At 38.0% G+C, this 21,919-nt stretch overlaps 1 protein-coding gene and 1 non-coding gene across 2 annotated transcripts in view; one reads left to right on the forward strand and one right to left on the reverse strand.

The window, feature by feature from the left end:
* MAMDC2 (MAM domain containing 2) overlaps positions 1-21,919 on the forward strand; it is a 171,151-nt gene that overhangs the window by 115,725 nt on the left and 33,507 nt on the right. Inside the window, exons 10-11 of the mRNA XM_050760910.1 lie at positions 6,361-6,454; positions 8,141-8,293. Coding sequence (XP_050616867.1) covers positions 6,361-6,454; positions 8,141-8,293 — 247 coding nt within the window. The remainder of the gene's footprint in view (positions 1-6,360; positions 6,455-8,140; positions 8,294-21,919) is intronic.
* LOC126938193 (U2 spliceosomal RNA) lies at positions 19,184-19,374 on the reverse strand. The gene has a single exon (XR_007720016.1). It is a non-coding gene; the product is annotated as a U2 spliceosomal RNA (small nuclear RNA).

Below are 21,919 nucleotides of genomic sequence, written 5' to 3' on the forward strand. Positions count from 1 at the left end.
TCTATTCATTATATTTGGTAGTTTTTAAACTATAACATCTCACAAAGTGAAAAGCAGTAACCTTGATTATTTTAAAACCTATCTTGATTTGGTTTGAGAACATGAATTCCTGACATATCTGATTCTCTACTTTTTCTTTCCCGGGTACTTTTTTTTTTTTTTTTTTAAGATAGGATTTCAATCTGTCACCCAGGGTGGAGTGCAGTGGTGTGATCACAACTCACTGCAGCTTCAACCTCCCAGGCTGAGGTGATCCTGCCACCTCAGCCTCCTGAGTCACTGGAACTACAGGTGTGTGCCACCTGCCCAACTAATTTTTTGTACTTTTAGTAGAGAGGGGGTTTTGCCATGATGCTCAGGCTGGCCTCGAACTGGCAGCAATCTGCCTGCCTCGGCCTCCCAAAGTGTTGGGATTACAGGCATGAGCCACGGCACCTGGACTCGTGGGTACTTTAATCAGGAACTTTTATGGACTTTGACAGGCCTACGGGCAGTCTGGCCCCTTTGACTAATAACCTTGTAGCTGGGTTTGCACACAGCAAACCTAATCAACCACCTTCCTCAAAAAAAAAAAAAAAAAAAAACTTTAGAAGAGACTTAAAATTATATACTATGAGGAGCATTTGCTCAGTGACCTTTTAGGTTCTGCTGCCTGTCATTATGTTGTTTCTAGAGAGCAGATCATTGTTTTTTTGAAAGGGAGAAAGATGAAAATAAAGAGATTCTATTGTCCTTTAATAATTACAGTTTTCTAAAGCAGGAAATTGGAACAATAAATCCTTGATAATCCAGGGGATGATTATTCAGTTTGGGTATTAGTCCATCTGCCTTGTGTTTCTGCTCCTTTACCTTTTGTTTCCAGGGCTTGAGGATATTTCTTTCATTTTTTTTTTTTTTTGGGACAGTGTCTTGCTCAACCATCCTGGCTCACTGCAACCTCTGCCTCCTGGGTTCAAGCGACTCTCCTGCCTCAGCCTCCTGAGTAGCTGGGACTATAGGCATGAGCCACCATGCCCAGCTAATTTTTGTATTTATGTAGAGACAGGGTTTCACCATGTTGGTCAGGCTGGTTTCAAACCCATGACCTCAAGTGATCTGCCTGCCTTGGCCTCCCAAAGTGCTGGGACTATAGGCGTGAGCCCCTGCACCTGGCCCATATTTCATTGCTTGTTAGAACAACCACCTGGTGATGTGTAGAGGAAGAGAAAATGAAATCTAGTCCATTTTTAGAACAGTCTTGGTCTGAGTGGAGAGAATAAATAGGTTGAAATTGACAGTGAATCCAAAAATTAGGTAACAGATCTGGTCACAATGACTTATCCTGTAATCCCAATGACTTATCCTGTAATCCCAGCACTCTGGGAGGCCGAGACAGGCAGATCGCTTGAGCCCAGGAGTTCAAGACCAGCCTGGGCAACAAGGTGAAACCCTGTCTCTACAAAAATACAAAAATTAACTGGGTATGGTGGTGCATGCCTGTAGTCCCAACTATTTGGGAGGTTGAAGCAGGGGGATCACTTGAGCCCAGGAGGTTGGGGTTGCAGTGAGCTAGGATCACACCACTGCACTCCAGCCTGGGCACAGAGTGAGAGTCTGTCTCAACAACAACAACAACAAAATCCAGCTCTGAAAGTGCCTAGCACAAGGACTGCACATGACAGGAATTTAGTAAGTGAGGTTTTATAATCCACACAACAGTTTTCTACTATTCTTGACCAGTAGTTCTCAGGGAGATTTTTTCCCCCAGTGGACCTTTGGCAATGTCTGAAGAAGTTTTTGATTGTCACAACTTGGCGTGATGCTGGCATCTAATGAGTAGAGGTTACAGTTGCTGCTAAACATCCTACAATGCATAGGGCAGTCCTCCATAACAGAATTATCTGGCCTAAAACGTCAGTAGTGCTGAGGTAGCAATACTCTGTTGTGGATTTTTAAAAGCATGTATACTATGTATTTTTAGTACAGTAGAGAGTAAGTTGAGTAATATTGTTGATCCTTCCTTGACTGTACTTAAAATTATTTCTTTGCAAATATGTTTTTACAGCTCTCCATTCACTGCCTGTTTGTGTTTCCAGTCAGTCTAGGCAGATTTCTTCAGCTATGAATATTCTCCATCAAGACAAACATTTTAAAGTATTATCAGTACCTAAGGACTGGGATCTTCAGTAGATGGAGACATTGATTTACATAAATTTAATTTGTCTCCAACTTCTAAGAGATTTGCATAAAATCAGGAATACCTTTCTAAGAGATATCACTTTACTTGGTCCCTCATCTTCTTCCCCCCTCTTTTTTTTAATTAATTGTTTTTTAGAGACAGGGTCTCACTCTGTCATCTAGGCTGGAGTACAGTGGCATGATCATGGTTCACTGCAGCCTCCAACTTCTGGGTTCAAGAGAGCTTCCCGCCTCAGTCTTTCAAGTAGCTGGACTACAAGTGCACATAGCTAATTTTTAAAATTCTTTTGTAGAGATGGAGCCTCTCTATGCTGCCCAGGTTGATCTTGAACTCCTGGCCTCAAGTGATCCTACTGTCTCACCCTCCCAAAGTGCTGGGATTATATGCATGAGCCATGCTGGCTCATGCCTATATTTAATATTAATTTTTAATTTAATATTTAATATATTTAATATTTAAGAGGGTATGGTACCCTCTTATATATTAATATACATTTAAGCTGTCTAAGATTTTTTCCAGTCTTAGAGATGTTCCACTTGCTTTGAAATACTGCCTAAAATGAAATAAACACTGTTTTTAAAGAAAGATCTATAAATAAACAAGAGGTTAATCCCTTCAATAATTTAGACTATGACTGATTCCCTTCTTGTCACGTTCTTAACTGGACCCAGAGGGTAACTCCTTAAGAACAGGACAAGATGTTTGACTTATTCTTTGTCCTGCCTCAACCAGGCCCACTCATCCGCTTGTCTAGTCACCAACTACTTACTCTAAAATAACCTCTCCACCTCAAGGAGCATACAAAATGTAAAACGGCGGCCCCAAACTAAGAGCTGACACGAGCAGCATTACTAACAGCCAGGCAGAAAATCCAGTGTGTTAGATCAAACAGGCTGACCTGGTTGTGTTTCTTTTGTGTGTTGGAATACTGACAGACAACTGCCAACCAAATTTGGGGCTTGAGGCCATCGTTTGAACCTAGTCAGTAGCTGACTTGGGGATCTTTTATCAGACAGAACAACACATGGTCTGGCTAATGTTCTAAGTGTGGAAAAAGCGCTAAGGTAGGACAACCTAGACGCCTGCTATTGTCCAAAACACGTTTAACATTTCTTTCAACCCACTGTGGCAATTCACAAAGTATTTGGGATATCCAAAAGGAGCCAGGGAAGTCTATCCAATAAAACTTTCTGTAATAAGGAAATGCTGCATGCCTGCTGTGTCCAATTCAGTTAACCATGAGCTGCATGTGGCTATTGAGCATTTTCAATTGTGGTTTGTGTGATTGAATACATGAATTTTTAATTTAATTTAATTTTAATAGACACATGTACCTAGTGGCTATCATAATAGACAAGATCATCTAGGAAATAATAATGACTAACTGATTATTCCACATCTTAATTGTAAATATCCTGATTCCTTTTTCTTTGTGTCAAATATAAATATAGAGGCTGGGTGCGGTGGCTCACGACTATAATCCCAACACTTTGGGGGGCTGAGTGGGCAGATCACCTGAGGTCAGGTGTTTGAGACCAGCCTGGCCAACATGGCAAAACTCCATCTCTACTAAAAATACAAAAATTAGCCGGGTGTGGTGGCACATGCCTGTAATCCCAGTTACTCGGGAGGCTGAGGCAGGAGAATTGCTTGAATCCAGGAGGTGGAGGATGCAGTGAGCTGAGATCGGATCACTGCACTGCAGCCTGGGCAACAAGAGCAAAACTCCATTCCCCTCAAAAAAATACACACACACACACACACACACACACACATATATATATACACACACACATATATATACACGTATATATACACACACACATATATAAATATAGAAAGAAGGGGGAAATTCTGTTTAATGCCTATAATTTTATGAGTCTAACATAATTGTTGTAAATTTGGTAAAATTTCCAGGCTTTTTCTATGTATTTTTAGATGAACTAGATATTCGTTTGTCTTATTCAGTTTTTTCACTTAACATTATGAGAGGAATATATTTCTGTACTACGAAATAATATGCCCAAGTTATCAGATCTGACAGTGGCCAGTTTCTTAGATAATTGTGCCATAGTTCATTTATTTCCTCTATTTTAAAAATTTTGGGTGTTTTCTTGCTTGCTTGCTTGTATGGTTTTATGGTCACTATAAAATAATGCTATAGTAAACATACAAAAGCATGTTAATATTTCTCTTCTTTAGAATCTGTTACCATGCCAAATGTTTGAGTTTTATGCAGGTAATGATTTAGATGGTGAACCATTTCATTACCACATACTCATTTTGAAAAGGTACATTTTTACTATACTTGTGAAAAATAGACTTTAAAGCCACCCCCCGACACCCCATTAAAAAAAAAGCCAAGACTTTTCTCTCTGCACCACAATTAATTCAGTAAATTATGAGATGGATTAATATTCCTTCCCATATAACAATAAAAGTTGCTGCTAAAATATAACTGCATTCAGGGCTGATGACACAGACCTTTGCTTTACAAACAGGGAATAGGTTCCCAGTAGTAAACTCTGCAAGTAAAATATTTCACATGTTCAGATCATCTCTAGACTCTATAGACATGAGAAAATTAACAGAATTAAATGAGAAAAAAATTTCACCTGTTTTGTTTTGTTCTTTGTATATATACATAGTTATACATTGTATATACACATAGTTATACACTATGACAAGTCCAAACTATCCTTTTTATAATTGAAAGCAATATGAATACAGTGCAGGTAAACCTTCACACATCTTACAATTAGTAATTATCTAGAAGGTCTTGGATTAAGACATTTTATATTTTGCATACTGGTAAGCTGTCACATGATCTTTACATTTCTTTTTAAATAAATTCTACATTCTAATGAATCTGATCATCTAAAAGCAAAAGAACCCTACTGATAAAATAATAAATTTAAGACATAACATTTTAAACTAGAGCCTAAAAAAATCAAGTGTTCTCATTATTTGTAAGTTGGGTTTCAACTTCTGTTATATCATCCTTTGTTTGAATTAGATTTGTAATTGAGGGATTGATTGAACAGGGACTAAATGAGCTTGTGCTACTTAAACGTTGTGATATATTCAAAGCAGCTTTGTAAACCACAAGTACAGTGAAAATCTAATACAAATGTTTTTAAAAGGTCTCTTAGCTCATCCTATATATGAAAAGCAGCCTTTAAAATCTGCCTAATGGAAAGAAATCTAAGGCTTTTCTGTCTTTCTCTGGAGCAGTAGATTTAATAATTTATGGTATGGATTTGTTTTTCCTTCACGCACAACAATAAAAAAGTTTGGACTGATAAAATAACTGCATTTAGGGCTTTTATTAGTGACACCAACTGGGAACATAGATCTTTGTCTTTGGAAATGGAACATAAGCCTCCAGATGGCAAATCACCAGGACTTTGTTCACAATGTGAATGAAGCATGTTGCCAGAAAGTCATTTCCAAAAAATCAATAGTGTTTGTGCTGGAAATGTTTGAAAAATGCTCAGAAAACCATCAAGTCTATATGCACTTTGTGGATTATCTGGGGAAAATGTTTAAAACCTGACAGGTTTTTCTCTGTCATGCAGTTGACTTCTTGCTTTCCTCATTCTTCCTGTCAATTCTTTATGAAATGCCACTGATTTCAGCATTAGTATGCACAATATATCATACTCTGCTCAAATATATAAGTAATTCTAGACCAGGTGTGGAGGCTCACACCTGTAATTCCAGCACTTTGGGAGGCCAACGCAGGCAGATCATCTGAGGTCAGGAGTTTGAGACCAGCCTGGCCAACATGGTGAAACCCCGTCTCTACTGAAAATACAAAAATTAGCTGGGCGTGGTGACAGGTGTCTGTAATCCCAGCTCCTCAGGAGGTTGAGGCAGGAGAATCACTTGAACCCAGTAGCCAGAGGTTGCAGTGAGCCGAGATCACCCCACTGCACTCCAGCCTTGGCTACAGAGCTAGACTCCATCTCAAAAATTAATAATAATAATAAAAGTAATTCCCGGGTTTTATGCAGATGGTAACCATTCTTCTTGCCACTGTGTTCTGTTGTGCATACAGATGATGAAGAGCTCTTTGTAGTCTGCTTATGTTCGTCTGCTGTGCTAAGTGAATCCCAGCTTGTTAAGAGTTTCTAGTTTTCAGTTAACAGAATTCATGGCTTTATTTTTATAAATTTCAGGTGGTTTTCATGAGCCTATGCAAAAGTTTCTGGGACTGTGGGCTTGTAGCCCTGGATGACATTACAATACAATTGGGAAGCTGCTCATCTTCAGGTAAGACAGCAATCATTTCAGCTCTCTGTCTCTCTGGCCTCTACATACATTTCCTGTATCACTGAGAACCACATACATTTCATCTGTGCTAGTCCATCCTTTGCTTTTGTTGACAAAGTGTCTCCTGCAGAGCTGTGTAGCAGGCTTTGAAATTTAGAAATGATGATTCCAATGTAATACATGTCTTTGTACATGTGACTTAACCCCTTTATCCTCATTTGGAAGGGAGCTAGTGATATTTACCTGAATACTGGGAATAACACATATACATTTTCCTAGCATAAGACCTGGCACAAAACAGTGCTTTAAAAGCAAATATCTTCTACTATAATTATTACTATTACTGTTGTTTTTGTTATCTTACATGAATGCAGATTTTCAAGCAATATTGATGAAATTCTTATTTCACAGATATTTGCTAAGCATATACTTTAAAAATTTTAATAAACATTTTCTAAGTGAATTAAATGACAGTGGAACAATAGATCAAGCAATGATGATAGTAGCAAAATAAAGTCATGGTAGCTAGCCATGTGTCATACATTACGTCTAATGAGAAAATGATGCATAACTCAATCCCGATCATTGGTCTGTATCTGCTAATTACCACTGCATCCTACATCATAGGACATCCATTTATTTGACAGGCAAATCGTGGTATCAGTCTGGCACTGGAGAATAATCTCCATGTTTATTTAATTAAAAGACAATTTGTTCTTAGTCCCTTGATTTGCCAGGCACTGCAAGGACAACCCAGGTAAAAATCGTTCCACTCAAGGCATAGAAGAATGAGGTTTCATTAACTAGTACTGTATGTAAAATAAAATGAAGTAAAACAATGATCACAAAAGAGACATATGAAACAAGCCATTTATTAGAAAAATTTGCTAAGAATCTGGATGTAGGGAGGTACAACCAAGTTTAGTCAGAGAAGTCCCCAATAAATTGGGAGGAAGCACCATTCTAATAATTATGAACGTATTGGAGATAGCATTCAAAGACATAAACATTGGATTTGGGAAAAGGAAAATAAACCTCTGGGTGGCAAAATAAGTTCTAAAATTTCATTATTGAGAACGTCACATTCAAAATTATCGCTTTACACAAACCATCTCATTTAATCCTCACAGACCTATGAAGTGACTACCATCAATATTCCCACATTACAGATAAGAACTCTAAGGCACAGAGAAATGAAGTCATTTGTTCCACATAGCTATGCCTCCAGGAGTCCATTTAGCACTCTCACATTCTCCCCCACCTCCAAAGCAACCATGGAGTTGTTATGAGGATACCGTTCACTCATCCAGGATTTCTGAAGAAAGTGCCTGCATTATGCCATTTTATTATTTTCCATATTTTCATGAAGGCAATATACCTCTAATTTCCAGAGCTTTATGAAAAGAAATTCACACAAATTCACAAGTCAGAGAAAGTTTTTTCTCAAAGTAGCCCAGTATTTTAGATCTGTGTATCTGATTGTTCTTTATGTCTGTGGTAGGACCCACAGTGGAGTGCAGGCTCTAACTGGAAGCAATGGCTCCGTGTAGGTGGGCTGCCAGTGGGGGCTCCTCTCCGTCGCATGGCATATGGCCAGACAACATTCATACATGCAGAGTGGGCTGCTAGCAACACAGAGTCACTGAAAGAGTCTCAGCAATTCCAACACCTGCTATTTTCTTGCAGAGAAACTTCCACCACCACCTGGAGAGTGTACTTTTGAGCAAGATGAATGTACATTTACTCAGGAGAAAAGAAACCGGAGCAGCTGGCACAGGAGGAGGGGAGAAACTCCCACTTCCTACACAGGACCAAAGGGAGATCACACTACTGGGGTAGGTGAGTTATGCCACGTGGTGCTGTTTCCTAAGGAAAGTTTCTAAAATAGCATTCTAGGAATCATTTACTGCATTTTGAAATGTATAAAATTATGTCTTGTGTCTAGAATGAAATGCACTTGTGATTCTACACACACAGGATGATTCGATATGTGCATTGAATATCATCCTTTCTGTTTATTACATTGCTGCAACAAGGATCTAACGGGGCTTACAAAGTTATGCACACAAAGAATAGAAGTTAAAAGGTCAAAGTGAGGGACAAAGTAGGGGAAAAATGGTAATCTAAATTGGAGCCAGGGCCGAGGCCTAATATACAAAATGTATTGGTAGACAAAGGAAGAGGCATACAGGTTTGACTCTAAGCTTTCAGTAGCCAAAATTCATCTGTAAAACATGATTCACAGAATGAGCAGTCTACGTGGGTGGGTTGTAGGCAATGATGGGGTGCATTTTCTGTAGAAAACATACAAATCGCAATAAAACAAAGTAAGAGTTGATCTGCTTCATATTACCAACATGTATCAGCAATTGTAAACATTGTCAGTGACAAAATATGTCCTGTAGGCCATGTGTGGTGGCTCACTCCTATAATCCCAGCACTTTGGGAGGCCAAGGTGAGAGGATTACTTGAGCTCGGGAGTTCAAGACCAGCCTAGACAACATAGTGAGACTCTATCTCAACAAATTTTTTTTTTTTTAATTTAGCCAGTTGTGGTGGCGTGAACCTGTGGTCACAGCTACTTGGAAGGCTGAGGCAGGAGGATTGCTTGAGCCCAGGAGTCAGGGCTACAGTGAGCCATGTTCATGCCATTGCACCCAGTTTGGGTGACAGAGCAAGGCCCTGTCTCAAAAAATAACGAATAATAAATAAAGTACCTTCCATAGAATGGATCTTTCTCACTCACACCCCCGTTTCATGTGGTATACCAACTGAATAAAAGCACAACACTTGGTCCAGAGAAGCAGAACTACCCCGATACTAAGCTCATAGAGATATTTCCTCATGAATTCTTCTAGAGAAACTATTATGATAGTAAATATGAGGGCAATTTGCATTGTGCTGTTTCTTATGGTCTAACTTGGGGTATTCAATCTTTTGGCTTCTCTGGGCCACACTGGAAGAAGAATTGTCTTGGGCCACACATAAAATACACTAAAACTAATGATAGCTGATGAGCTTAAAAAAAAAAAAAAAAAAAAAATTGCAAAAAAATTCTCATGTTTTAAGAAAGTTTACAAATTTGTGTTAGGCCATATTCAAAGCTGTTCTGGGTCACATGTGTGGGCTGCAGTTTGGACAAGCTTGGTCTAACTCAAGATAAGCCTCTAGAATACCACAGAACCACCTCCAGTAAAACCTGTTTGTTTAATTGGCTAAACATGGTAGAATGTAATAATAAACAGCTTTATTTTTTCTATCACTCTTCAAACATAAAGATTCTCTTTTTCCCATGCCTTGGCAAATCCCTTAGCTTCCCAATCCTGTTGAGATATTAGAACAATTAGATATTCAGGTATGTCAAAAGTCCAGTTGAAATCAAAAATTCCATTTTTCATTCAACTGAATCTTCTCTTTTTCCCTCAGCTTGGGCCTGACTCGTAATTGGGAAGAATAAAGGAAGAAACCGTCTATTCTTTCATTTTCTTTGTTTCATCTCCTCTCCTGCCCCTCATCTTTATGATGTTTTAATCAGGGAAGGTGGAAGAGGGATTAAAAGATAGGAACTTTAGAAATATTTGGTGCTATTTAAAATGATCTCTTAGCTACTGAATGTCCTTTGTTATGACAGATGTCTAAATGCTGGCTCTTTCAGGAGCCTCTGCATCTTACCATTTCTGGCAATGTACTACGGGCTAACCCTCTGAGACCACCCCCTTCCCTTAGTACTTGCACTACAGAATACAACCCACATATATTTTCTGTTCCTGGAAATTTTTCCTTGGGTTCTTCCTAGAACAGTTGTTTCCAGCCACCTTGCTCTAGTAAGTGTCCATTTGGCCTCAATAGCGATGCACTCCTGCCTAACTAAGAAGATAGGCAGCTTGGTCCTACTGCTGACCTTTTTTCTTGCTGCTTCAGCAGATTCTGGGACAATGTTGCTTCAGTAAAGGATGCTGTTGAAGAGATTTAGCATTGGCCCAAAGGCAGACCAGATGCTCACTTTCAGCACTGAGTGAAGGATGATAAGGTGGCTCCTTGTGTGTGAAGCTATCTCTGGAAAGATATCAGGATGTTAAAAATATAACTAGAAAGGCCTATATGTATTAGGACTATTCTAAAAGCTTATAACAGAAAACACAACTCAAACTGACTTAAGTGAAAAGAAAATCCTTTTTTGGACTTTGTTACGGAAAGAGACTACTGTGGGGTTAGCTTCAGGCACAGCTTGATGCAGGGATTAAAACTGTGTCCTCAGGAGCCAGTTTCTCTCTCTCTCTCTTTCTACCTCTTTGAGCTGGTTTTTCTGGGTTTGCTCCAATCTAGACAGGATCTCCTGTCATGGCAACACAGTGGCTGTAGCAACTGCAGTCTCAGTCTCATGGCCTTTCAAAAATGAATCTAGTGGAAAGTGAAAACTCAGACAAAAATACCCAAATTGAATCTCACCGGCTCTGATTGGAAATGTCTTGAGGGCATAGTACTAAAAAGGTCATTTTTGATTCCCCACAAAATTTAGTATTCTGCCTTATACACAATAGGCACTCAAAAATGCCTATGGAGCGAATGAATGAATGAATGCAAAAACAAATAATGAATCTATAAGCCTTCACTGACACATTTAATAATAACTAACCAATTAATTAGTGAGACCTCAGAAAATGGGATGGTAGAAAGGTATCTTTTTATTGCAAGAGGATTGAAGACAAGAATTAATCAGTTTTAGCTAGAGCCTATTGTGGTCTAGATGTTGTGTGTATGTGTATTTTTCTTGAGAGAAGGTTGACAGTTTTTCTTCCTTTTGTCAGGGATAGCAGTAAGAGATCTAAGAAGAGGTACAACCAAAGAGAACTATGTTGTGGTAAACTACTACAGAGAATTCTGTGGTTAACAAAGACTGTGGAGTGCCTTAGACATGGAAGAGAAGACATAGAAAAATAGTGAGCATTGAAGGGAAGGAGTCCCTGAAAAGGGCAAGGAGAGACACCAGGCCAGGTTATAACAAACCCATGAACTTAGGGCATCAGGACAACCTAAGGTTCCCATTCACCTTGAGAAAGTTACTTAAAATCTCTAAGTCTCAGTTCTGTCATCTAGAAAATGAGAATAATCATAACCACTTACCTATTTTCCTAACTTCATAGGGTGGTTGAATTTAAAAACTGAGAGGCTTTGGGATTAGACTGCCTGGTTCAAATCTCAGTTCTACCTTTAACTTTTCTAAGCCTATTTTCTTTATCTTTGTATTAAGAATAATTAATACCTACCTCACAGATTGTGGTGAGGTTTAAATGAAACAAGATATAAAACATACTTACAATAAGACCTGGCATATGACAATTAATTATTGCTCTATTATTCATTTATTCCTTCATTCAGCAAGTATCTATTGAGTGTCTACTACGTGCCAGGTACTGTTTTAGAAACTTGTGAAACACAGATTAACAAAACAGACAAGCATTCACCCTCATGGAACTTCTAGTAGAGGAGACAGACGAGAAATATTAAGCTTAATTATAATTATGCAGTATTTTAAAAGGCAATAATTGCTACAGAAATAAAAATGGCGCAGGTGAGGGAGTTAGGGAATCGAGAGGAGAATGTGGGTAGAGTTAACTAATGTAAATAGAAGAGTCACAACGAAGCCCATTGAGAAGGTAACCTTGTAAAGAGTTGAGGTAGCTCACTAAGAGCATATCTGGAAAGCAATGTTCAGGTAGAGGGACAGCCAGTCCAAAGCCCCATAAGTGAAAGCATGCTCAGTGTGTCCTAAGAACAGCAAGGCGGCTGCTTTAGCTATAGTGTAGTGAGCTAGGGAGAGAGTGCTAGGAAATGTACCAGAGAAATAATGGTAGGCCAGTTCATGGACGATCTTATAATTAATTAGAAGGACTTCGGATTTTTTTTTTTTTTTTTTTTTTTTTTTTTTTGAGATACAGTCTTACTGTGTCGCTCAGGTTGGAGTGCAGTGGTGTGATCTCAGCTCACTGCAACTTCCACCTCCCGGGTTCAAGCAATTCTCCCTGCCTCAGCCTCCCGAGTAGCTGGGATTGCATGTGTCTGCCACCATGCCCGCTAATTTCTGTATTTTTTAGTAGAGACAGGGTTTCGCCATGTTGGTCAGACTGGTCTTGAACTCCTGACCTTAGGTGATCCATCCACCTTGGCCTCCCAAAGTGCTGGGATTGCAGGCATGAGCCACCGTGCCCAGCCAGGACTTTGGATTTTACTTTACCTCAAATGGAAAGTCATTGGAGAGTGTTCAACTTAGGAGAGAAGTGATCTGATTTAGTTTTATAAGGATTGCTCAGCTACTATGTTGAGGAAAGACTGGGGGTGGAAACGAAGCAAGGGTGAAATCAGAGAGCCCTGTTAGAGGCTACTGCACATAACCCAGGTGAAATATGATGGTAAATTTGACTATGATAGTGGATTTGACTATGATGGCACATTTGACCAACAACCATGGATTGAATTTTCTTTTTTGTTGTTTGTCTGCCAGGTTTTGGTGTCAGAATGATGCTGGCCTCATAAAATGAGTTAGGGAGGAGTCTCTTTCTATTGTTTGGAATAGTTTCAGAAGGAACGGGAACAGCTCCTCTTTGTACCTCTAGTAGAAATCAGCTGTGAATCCATCTGGTCCTGGGCTTTTTTTGGTTGGTAGGCTATTAATTACTGCCTCAATTTTAGAACTTGTTATTGGTCTACTCAGGGATTCTACTTCTTCCTGATTTAGTCTTGGGAGGGTGTATGTGTCCAGGAATTTATCCATTTCTTCTAGATTTTCTAGTTTATTTGTGTAGAGGTGTTTATAGTATTCTCTGATGGTAGTTTGTATTTCTGTAGGATCAGTTGTGATATCCCCTTTATCATTTTTTATTGCATCTATTTGATTCTTCTCTCTTTTCTTCTTTATTCGTCTGGCTAGTGGTCTATCTATTTTGTTGATATTTTTTAAAAACCAGCTCCTGGATTCATTGATTTCTTGAAGGGTCTTTCATGTCTCTATCTTCTTCAGTTCTGCTGTGATCTTAGTTATTTCCTGTCTTCTAGCTTTTGAATTTGTTTCCTCTTGCTTCTCTAGTTCTTTTAATTGTGATGTTAGGGTGTAGATTTTAGATCTTTCCCACTTTCTCCTGTGGGCATTTAGTGCTATAAATTTCCCTCTAACACTGCTTTGGTTGTGTCCCAGAGATTCTGGTACACTGTCTTTGTTCTCATTGGTTTCAAACAACATCTTTATTTCTGCCTTCATTTTATTATTTTCCCAGTAGTCATTCAGGAGCAGGTTGTTCAGTTTCCATGTAGTTGGGCAGTTTTGAGTGGGTTTCCCAATCCTGAGTCCTAATTTGATTGCCCTGTGGTCTGAGAAACTGTTATGATTTCCATTCTTTTGCATTTACTGAGGAGTGTTTTACTTCCAATTATGTGGTCAATTTTAGAATAAGTGTGATGTGTTGCTGAGAAGAATGTATATTCTGTTGATTTTGGGTGGAGAGTTCTGTAGGTATCTATTAGGTCCACTTGGTCCAGAGCTGAGTTCAAGTCCTGGATATCCCTGTTAATTTTCTGTCTCATTGATCTGTCTAATATTGACAATGGGGTGTTAAAGTCTTCCATTATTATTGTGTGTGAGTCTAAGTCTCTTTGTACATCTCTAAGAACTTGCTTTATGAATCTGGGTACTCCTGTATTGAGTACATATATATTTAGGATAGTTAGCTCTTGTTGAATTGATCCCTTTACCATTATGTAATGCCCTTCTGCCCTTCTTTGTCTGTTTTGATCATTGTTGGTTTAAATTCTGCTTTATCAGAGACTAGGATTGCAAACCTTTGCTTTTTTTTTTCTTTGCATTTTCTTGGTAAATATTCCTCCATCCTTTTATTTTGAGCCTATGTGTGTGTTTGCATGTGAGATGGGTCTCCTGAATACAGCACACTGATGAGTCTTGACTCTATCCAATTTGCCAGTCTGTGTCTTTTAATTGGGGCATTTAGCCTATTTACATTTAAGATTAATATTGTTATGTGTGAATTTGATTCTGTCATTATGATGGTAGCTGGTTATTTTGCCCATTAGTTGATGTAGTTTCTTCATAATGTCAATGGTCTTTATAATTTGGTATGTATTTGCAGTGGCTGGTACTGGTTTTTCCTTTCCATATTTAGTGTTTCCTTCAGGATCTCTTGTAGGGTAGGCCTGGTGGTAACAAAATCCCTCAGCATTTGCTTGTCTGTAAAGGATTTTATTTCTCCTTCACTTATGAAGGTTGGTTTGGCTGGATATGAAATTCTTGACTGCAAATTCTTTTCTTTAAGAATGTTGAATACTGGCCCCCACTCTCTTCTGGCTTGTAGGGTTTCTGCCGAGAGATCCACTGTTAGTCTGATAGGCTTCCCTTTCTAAGAAATCTGACCTTTCTCTGTGGCTGCCCTTAACAATTTTTCTTTCATTTCAACCTTGAATAATCTGATGATTATGTGTCTTCATGTTGCTCTGCTCGTGGAGTATCTTAGTGGTGTTTTCTGTATTTCCTGAATTTGAATGTTGGCCTGTCTTGCTAGGTTGGGGAAGTTCTCCGGGATAATATCATGAAGTGTGTTTTCCAACTTGGTTCCATTCTTCCCCTCACTTTCAGGTACACCAATCAGTCATACGTTTGGTCTTTTCACATAGTCCCATACTTCTTGGAGACTTTGTTCATTCCTTTTTTTAATTTTTTTTTCTGTAATCTTGTCTTCACGCCATATTTCAGTAAGTTGATCTTCAATTTCTGATATTCTTTCTTCTGCTTGATTTGGCTATTGATCCTTGTATATGCTTCACAAAGTTCTTGTGCTGTGTTTTTCAGCTCCATCACGTCTTTTATGTTCTTCTTTAAACTGGTTATTGTAGTTAGCAGTTTCTGTAACCTTTTATCAAGGTTCTCAGCTTCCTTGCATTGGGTTAGAACATGCTCCTTTACCTCAGAGGAGTTTGTTATTACCTACCTTCTGAAGCCTACTTCTGCCAATTTGTCAAACTCATTCTCCATCCAGTTTTGTGCCCTTGCTGGAGAAGAGTTGTGATGATTTAGAGAAGCAGCAGCATTGTGATTTTTTGAATTTTCAGCATTTTTGTGCTGGTTTTTCCTCATCTTCATGGGTTTCTCTACCTTTGATCTTTGAGGCTGATGACCTTTGGATGGGGTTTTTGTGTAGGGGTCCTTTGTGTTGATGTTGATATTATTGTTTTCTGTCTGTTAGTTTTTCTTCTAACAGTCAGGCCCCTCTTCTGCAGGTCTGCTGCAGTTTGCTGGAGGTCCACTCCAGACCCTGTTTGCCTGGGTATCACCACTGGAGGCAGCAGAACAGCAAAGATTGCTGCCTGCTCCTTTCTCTAGAAGCTTTGTCCCGGAGGGGCCCCTGCCAGATGCCAGCCAGAGCTCTCCTATAAGAGGTGTCTGTTGGCCCCTGCTGAGAGGTCTCTCCCAGTTAGGAGGCATGAGAGTCAGGGACCCACTTGAGAAAGTAGTCTGTCCCTTAGCAGAGCTTGAGCACTGTGCTGGGAGAATCCTCCCTGTCAGGATACACTGCTTTCTTCAGAGCTGGCAGGGAGGGATATTTAAGTCTGCTGAAGTTGCACCCACAGCCACCCCTTCCCCCAGGGGCTCTGTCCCAGGGAGATGGGAGTTTTATCTATAAGCTGCTACCTTTCTTTCAGAGATCCTGCCCAACGAGGAGTAATTTAGAGAGGCAGTCTGGCCAGAGCTGCTTTGCCACACTGTGGTGAGTTCTGCCCAGTCTGAACTTCCTGGTTTCCTTAGCACTGTCAGGGAAAAACTGCCTACACAAGCCTCAGTAATGGTGGATGCCCCCTCACATCAAACTCCATCATCCCAGGTCAACTTCAGACTACTGTGCTGGCATTGAGAATTTCAAGCCAGTGTTTCTTAGCTTGCTGGGTTCCGTGGGAGTGGGACCCACTGAGTGAGACCACTTGGCTCCCTGGTTTCAGTCCCCTTTCTAGGAAAGTGAACGGTTCTGTCCTGCTGGGGTTCTGGGTACCACTCAGTTGGAAATGCAAAAATCACCCGCCTTCTGCATTGGTCTTGCTGGAAGCTGCAGACCAGAGCTGTTCCTATTTGGCCATCTTGCCAGATCTCAATATACGCTTTTCATTGTTGTTGAGTTCTTACTGTTTGTATTCCTTTACTAGTTGTGTTTCTTTTTTCTTTAGCCCACAACTAACATTATGATAGTTGTATTATTTTCATAACTACCCTAGTATTTGCTTTATATTTTATTTACATTTTTTTAAATCCTAAAAAGTATTCTATATTTAGTCACATATTTCCCCATTCATCTTCATTCCTTTCTACATTTCTATGTTTATCTCTTGAATTATTTTCTTTGGTGGGAAGTGTTTTTCTTTTTCTGGAAGAATTTTCTTATGTATCTAGCTTTTTATTTTTGTTTTGTTTCATTTTGGTTTTGGTGCATGTCTGCTGCTGATTTCTTTCAGTTTTTGTTTGGGAATGTCTTTTTCCTTTACATTTGAAGGATAGTTTTTCTGAGAATAGAATTCTAGGTGAACAATTATTTTCTTATCAGCCATTTATGTAAAGATATAATTCAACTGAATTCTGGTTTCCATCATATCTATTGAGAAGTCAGATGTCAGTCCTAAAATTTTTTTTTTTTTGAAAGTGTACTATTTTCCTCTGGGTGCTTTTAATATTTACTCCTCATGTTTGATTTTCAGCATTTTAGTATGATATGTATTTGTCCATTTTGCATTGTTATAAAGGAATATCTGAGATGGGGTAATTTATAAAGAAAAGTGTTTTATTTGGCTCATGGTTCTGCAGGCTCTAACTGCATGGCACCAACATGAGCTCATCTTCTGGTGAAGTCTCAGGAAGATTTTACTCATAGCAGAAGGCAAAGGCAGAGCAGGCATGTCAACATGGTGAGACAGAATAAGAGGGAGGTGGGACAAGTGAGGTGCTAGGCTCTTTAAACAACCAGTTCTTACATGAACTAATAGAGCAAAAACTTACTAATCATGAAGGGGATGGCACCAAGTCATTCATGAGGGATCGACTCCCATGACCCAAACAGCTCCCACTAGTCACACCTCCAACAATGGGGATCACATTTCAACATAAGATTTCAGAGGACAAATATCCAAACCATATCAACATGCATGTGTGTAGTCTTCTTTGTAGTTATTCTGCTTGGGTTTCCTTAAATTTCTTTAATCTTTGAGCCGAGATCTTTCACTAGTTTTCAAAATTTCTTGATCTTTTTCTTGTCAAATATTGCCCCGGCCTAATTCTCTCTCCTATCTTTCTGAGACTCCAATTATAGATACATTAAAAGTTCTTACTATGTATTATATATATTTCATGCTCTCTTACAAATATTTTCTTTCTTTTTGTTCTCAGTTCTTTAGTTTGGCTATTTTCTATTGGCCAATTTAAAAATTTTTTTGAATCTTTCTCAGCAATGTTCAGTATGTTATTAAACCCATTAATTGATTTTTAATTTCTGTAATTCTATTTTTCAATTCTAGAATTTCCATTTGTTCATTTTTAAATAGTAGATTTATTGAGATGGAATTTGCATTCCAAATAATTCATTTTTTAAAGTATATAATTCAATGGTTTTATATATACTCATGAAGCTGTGTGATGCCCCTATCTAATTCTAGATAGATGCCACTATCTAATTCTAGAACATATTTTTATCACCTCAAAAGAAACTCCATATCCATTAGCAGTCACTCCCATTCCCTTTCCCCATCTCTTCCCTCTTTACCCCATCCCCAGACAACTACTAATCTACTTTCTATCTATATAGATTTGCCCATCTAGACCTTTCATATAAATCAGATCATATAATATGCGGTCTTCTGTATCTGGCTTCTTTCACTAAGACAAGGTTTTCAAGGTTTATACATTTATCGATTGATGAACATTTGGATTGCTTTCATTTTGTAGCTATTATAATAATGATGCTATTTTATTTGTGAACAAGTTTTTCTGTGGACATATGTTTTCATTTTCTTTAAGGTATAAACCAGGGAGTGGAATTGTTGGATCGTATGGTAACTCTATACTTAACTATTTAATAATTGCCAGACTTTTTCAAAGTGGCTGCACCATTTTACATTCCAACTAGCAGTGTATTAGGGTTTCAGTTTCTCCATATCCTTGTCAACATTTCTAACTTTCTCTTTTTTATTATAGTCATCCCAAGTGGGAGATGGCAACTCATGTCCATTTTGTCTGATATTATTATATCCAGTTCTCTTTTGGGAACTGCATGAATGGTATATCATTTTCCAATCTTTCAGTTTCAACTTATTTGTATATTTGAATCTAAAGTGTGTCTCTTGGAGACAACATATCGTTGGATCATTTTTTCAATTCATTCTACCAATCTCTACCATTTGATCAGAGTGTTAAATCCATTTACAATGAACATAATTATTAATAAAGTAGAATTTGTGTTTGCATTTCAGCATTTGTTTTCTGTATGTGCTACATCTTCTTTTTGTTCCTTTATTCTTCTATTACTGTTTTTTATGTTAAATAGATATTTTCTAATATACCATTTTAATTCTCTTGTTCTATTTTACTATATATTTCTAAGTTATTTTCTTAGTGGTTGCCCTAGGGATTTCAATTAACACCTTTAAAAAATATTTTTACAAGTAATTTTTAAAAATGTTATCTCCCAAAGGGGGTGCACCATTTCTGGAGGTACTAAAATATCAGGTCAATGCCTGGAGTGGACAGAGTAAGCTCCTATCCCATCTCCCTGCTCCAAAAACCCATTTAATATAGTATCCTCAGATAGAGGACATATCAGATATTAAGCTTATAAGAACAGATACTACACTTGATCTTAGCCAAAACACTGAGAGGTGATCAAAACAATTGGTTTTTTTTTTTTTTAAATTTAAGAAAGAAGTGGGGTCTCACATGTTGTCCAGGCTAGTCTCAAACTCCTGGGCTCAAGCCATTTTCTCACCTTGCCCTCCCAAAGTGCTGGGATTCAGGCATGAGCCACCACTTCTGGCCCTCAATTAACAACTTAAGATAATCTAGTTCATATTAATATTAATTTCACAGCACACAAAAACTATGCTTCATTTCCTCCTTCTATTATTCTATCACGAATATGGCACCTTTTTGTGTTATAAGCCCATTGACACAGTTTTGTAATTATTGCTTTATGCAGTTGGTTGTCTTTTAAATCAGATAGAAGATAAATAAAAATATACTTATTCTGTTCTTTATATTTACCCACACAGTTATCTTTACTGGTACTTTTTATTTCTTCATACAAATTTGAGTTACTATCTAGTACCCTTTGCTTTTAGCCTGAAGGACTTCCTTTAGTAGCTGGTGATTAATTTAGTTTTATTTATTTGAGAGTGTCATAAGTTCCCCTTTGCTTCTGAAAGGTAGATTTCCTGCATATAGAATTCTTAGTTTTCTTTCAGCACTTTTATATATGTCATCTCACTATCTTCTGGCCTTTATAGTTTCTGATGAGGAGTTAGCTGTTAATATTATTGAGGTTCTCTTGTATATAATGAGTCACTTTTGCTTTCAAGATTCTCACCTTAAAGTCAGCTGATTAGCAAAGAAAAAATTTTATTAATTAAAAAGATTCGCTCATTGTCTTTGGCTTGTAATAGTTAGATGTAATTTTTCTAGGAGTGACTCCTTGAATGTTCCTAGTTGAAGTTCTTTGACTTTCTTGAATGTACAGATTTATATTTTTTAAAATCAGGTTTGAAAAGGTTTTGGCTATTAATTTTTCAGATGTTCTTTCTTCCCCTTTCTCTTTCTTCCCTTCTGGGACTTCCACTATGCATATGTTGGTACACTTGATGGTGTCCCACAGGTCTCTGAGTCTCTGTTCATTTTTTCTTTTATCTTTTTTTCTTTATGTTCTTCAGATTGGATAATCTAATTGACCTGCCTTCAAGTTTAGTGATTCTTTCTTCTGCCAGTTCCAATCTGCTGTTGAGCCCCTCTCATGAATATTTTATTTCATTATACTTTTCAAATCCATAATTCCTACTTGGTTCTTATTTATAATTTGTAGTATTTTTAGTGATACTCTCTATGCATTGAGACATCATTCTCATACTTTATTTAGAAATGGCTTTCATTAATTCTTTAAACATATTTGTAATAATTGACTTAAAGTCTTCGCATAGTAAGTCCAATGTCTTGACTTCCTCAGGGATAACTTCTATTTACTGCTTTTTATCCTGTGTATGGGCAATAGTTTCCTATATCTTTGTGTGTCTCATACTTTTTGTTGAAAACTGGACATTTTGAATAATACAGTTTTACAGATTCTTCTTCTCCCCAGTTTCTTTTTTGGTAGTGCTGTTTGTTGTTTTTGTTGTCATTGTTGCTGTACGATTGCTTAGTGACTTTCCTGGACTAATTCCGTAGAGTCTATATTCTTTGTTGTATATGGCTCTGCTCTACTAGATTAACAGTCAACTAATTATTGAACAGAGATTTTCCTTAAATGCCTTAAACCAACAGATCCCCCAGAATACAGCAGGTTCTGTGTTTGTGTTGGGGCATGTCTTTGTTGCTCTAGTGGGAAGTTTACAACTTTGCCTTAGCCTCCATTTCTTGCTCATGAAGAGCCTAAAGGTCAGCCAGAGGTGACAGATTAGGACTTCCTGAGTTTTTTGTTTTTTTTTTTTTTCTGGGACTGTGTACAGCTCTTTATATTTGCATGGCCTTTCAGATTTCCAGAAATATGTTAATATGCTAGAACTTTGTAAAGCTCCCTACAGATATCCCATTTCCCCAAATTTTTTCTTTTCTTTTTGGTCAGCCTTTTGTTAGCTTCAACTGTTAATGCCACCTCAGGCAGCTGCAATGTTAAACAATTGTTTAACTGATTGTTTTTGATAAATGCCATGCGGATACAGTTGTTCACACAGAGTATGATTTACTTCAATCAGGTTAAATAAAGGCAAGCCCTGAGAATGAAGTTTTTCAGAAGCTGCTAAACAGGTTAAATAAAGCCAATTCTCTAGAGATGGGGCTTTTAGGGAGCTCCAAATCTGTTCTGTATCTTCCAGTGGCTGCTAAGTTACTGCTATTTAAAACACATAGTTATAAAGCTCTTGGCTTTCACATCTTTTGTAGAGTAGAAGAGATGGAGATGGAATTACGGCAAGAAAAAAGATCACTGTTCTTAGCAAAATTCAGTCATTTTTCTTGGGAAAAGTACTCTTGGATTGTCAAAAGCCTTTAGTTAATTTCCAGAATTCTGAAAAAGTTGATTGTGACAGTTTTTTTGCAAGTGTTCTCACTGCTTTTATGGAAGAACAGATTTTCACAGGTCCTTACTCCGCCATTTTGAAGGCTCCATATTCCTCCTCCTGATTTTTTTTTGCTTTTGAACAGATTTAAGTTCGTTGGTGAAATTC

The sequence above is a fragment of the Macaca thibetana genome, chromosome 15 (assembly GCF_024542745.1).
Source record: "Macaca thibetana thibetana isolate TM-01 chromosome 15, ASM2454274v1, whole genome shotgun sequence".
NCBI classification, from domain to species: domain Eukaryota; kingdom Metazoa; phylum Chordata; class Mammalia; order Primates; family Cercopithecidae; genus Macaca; species Macaca thibetana.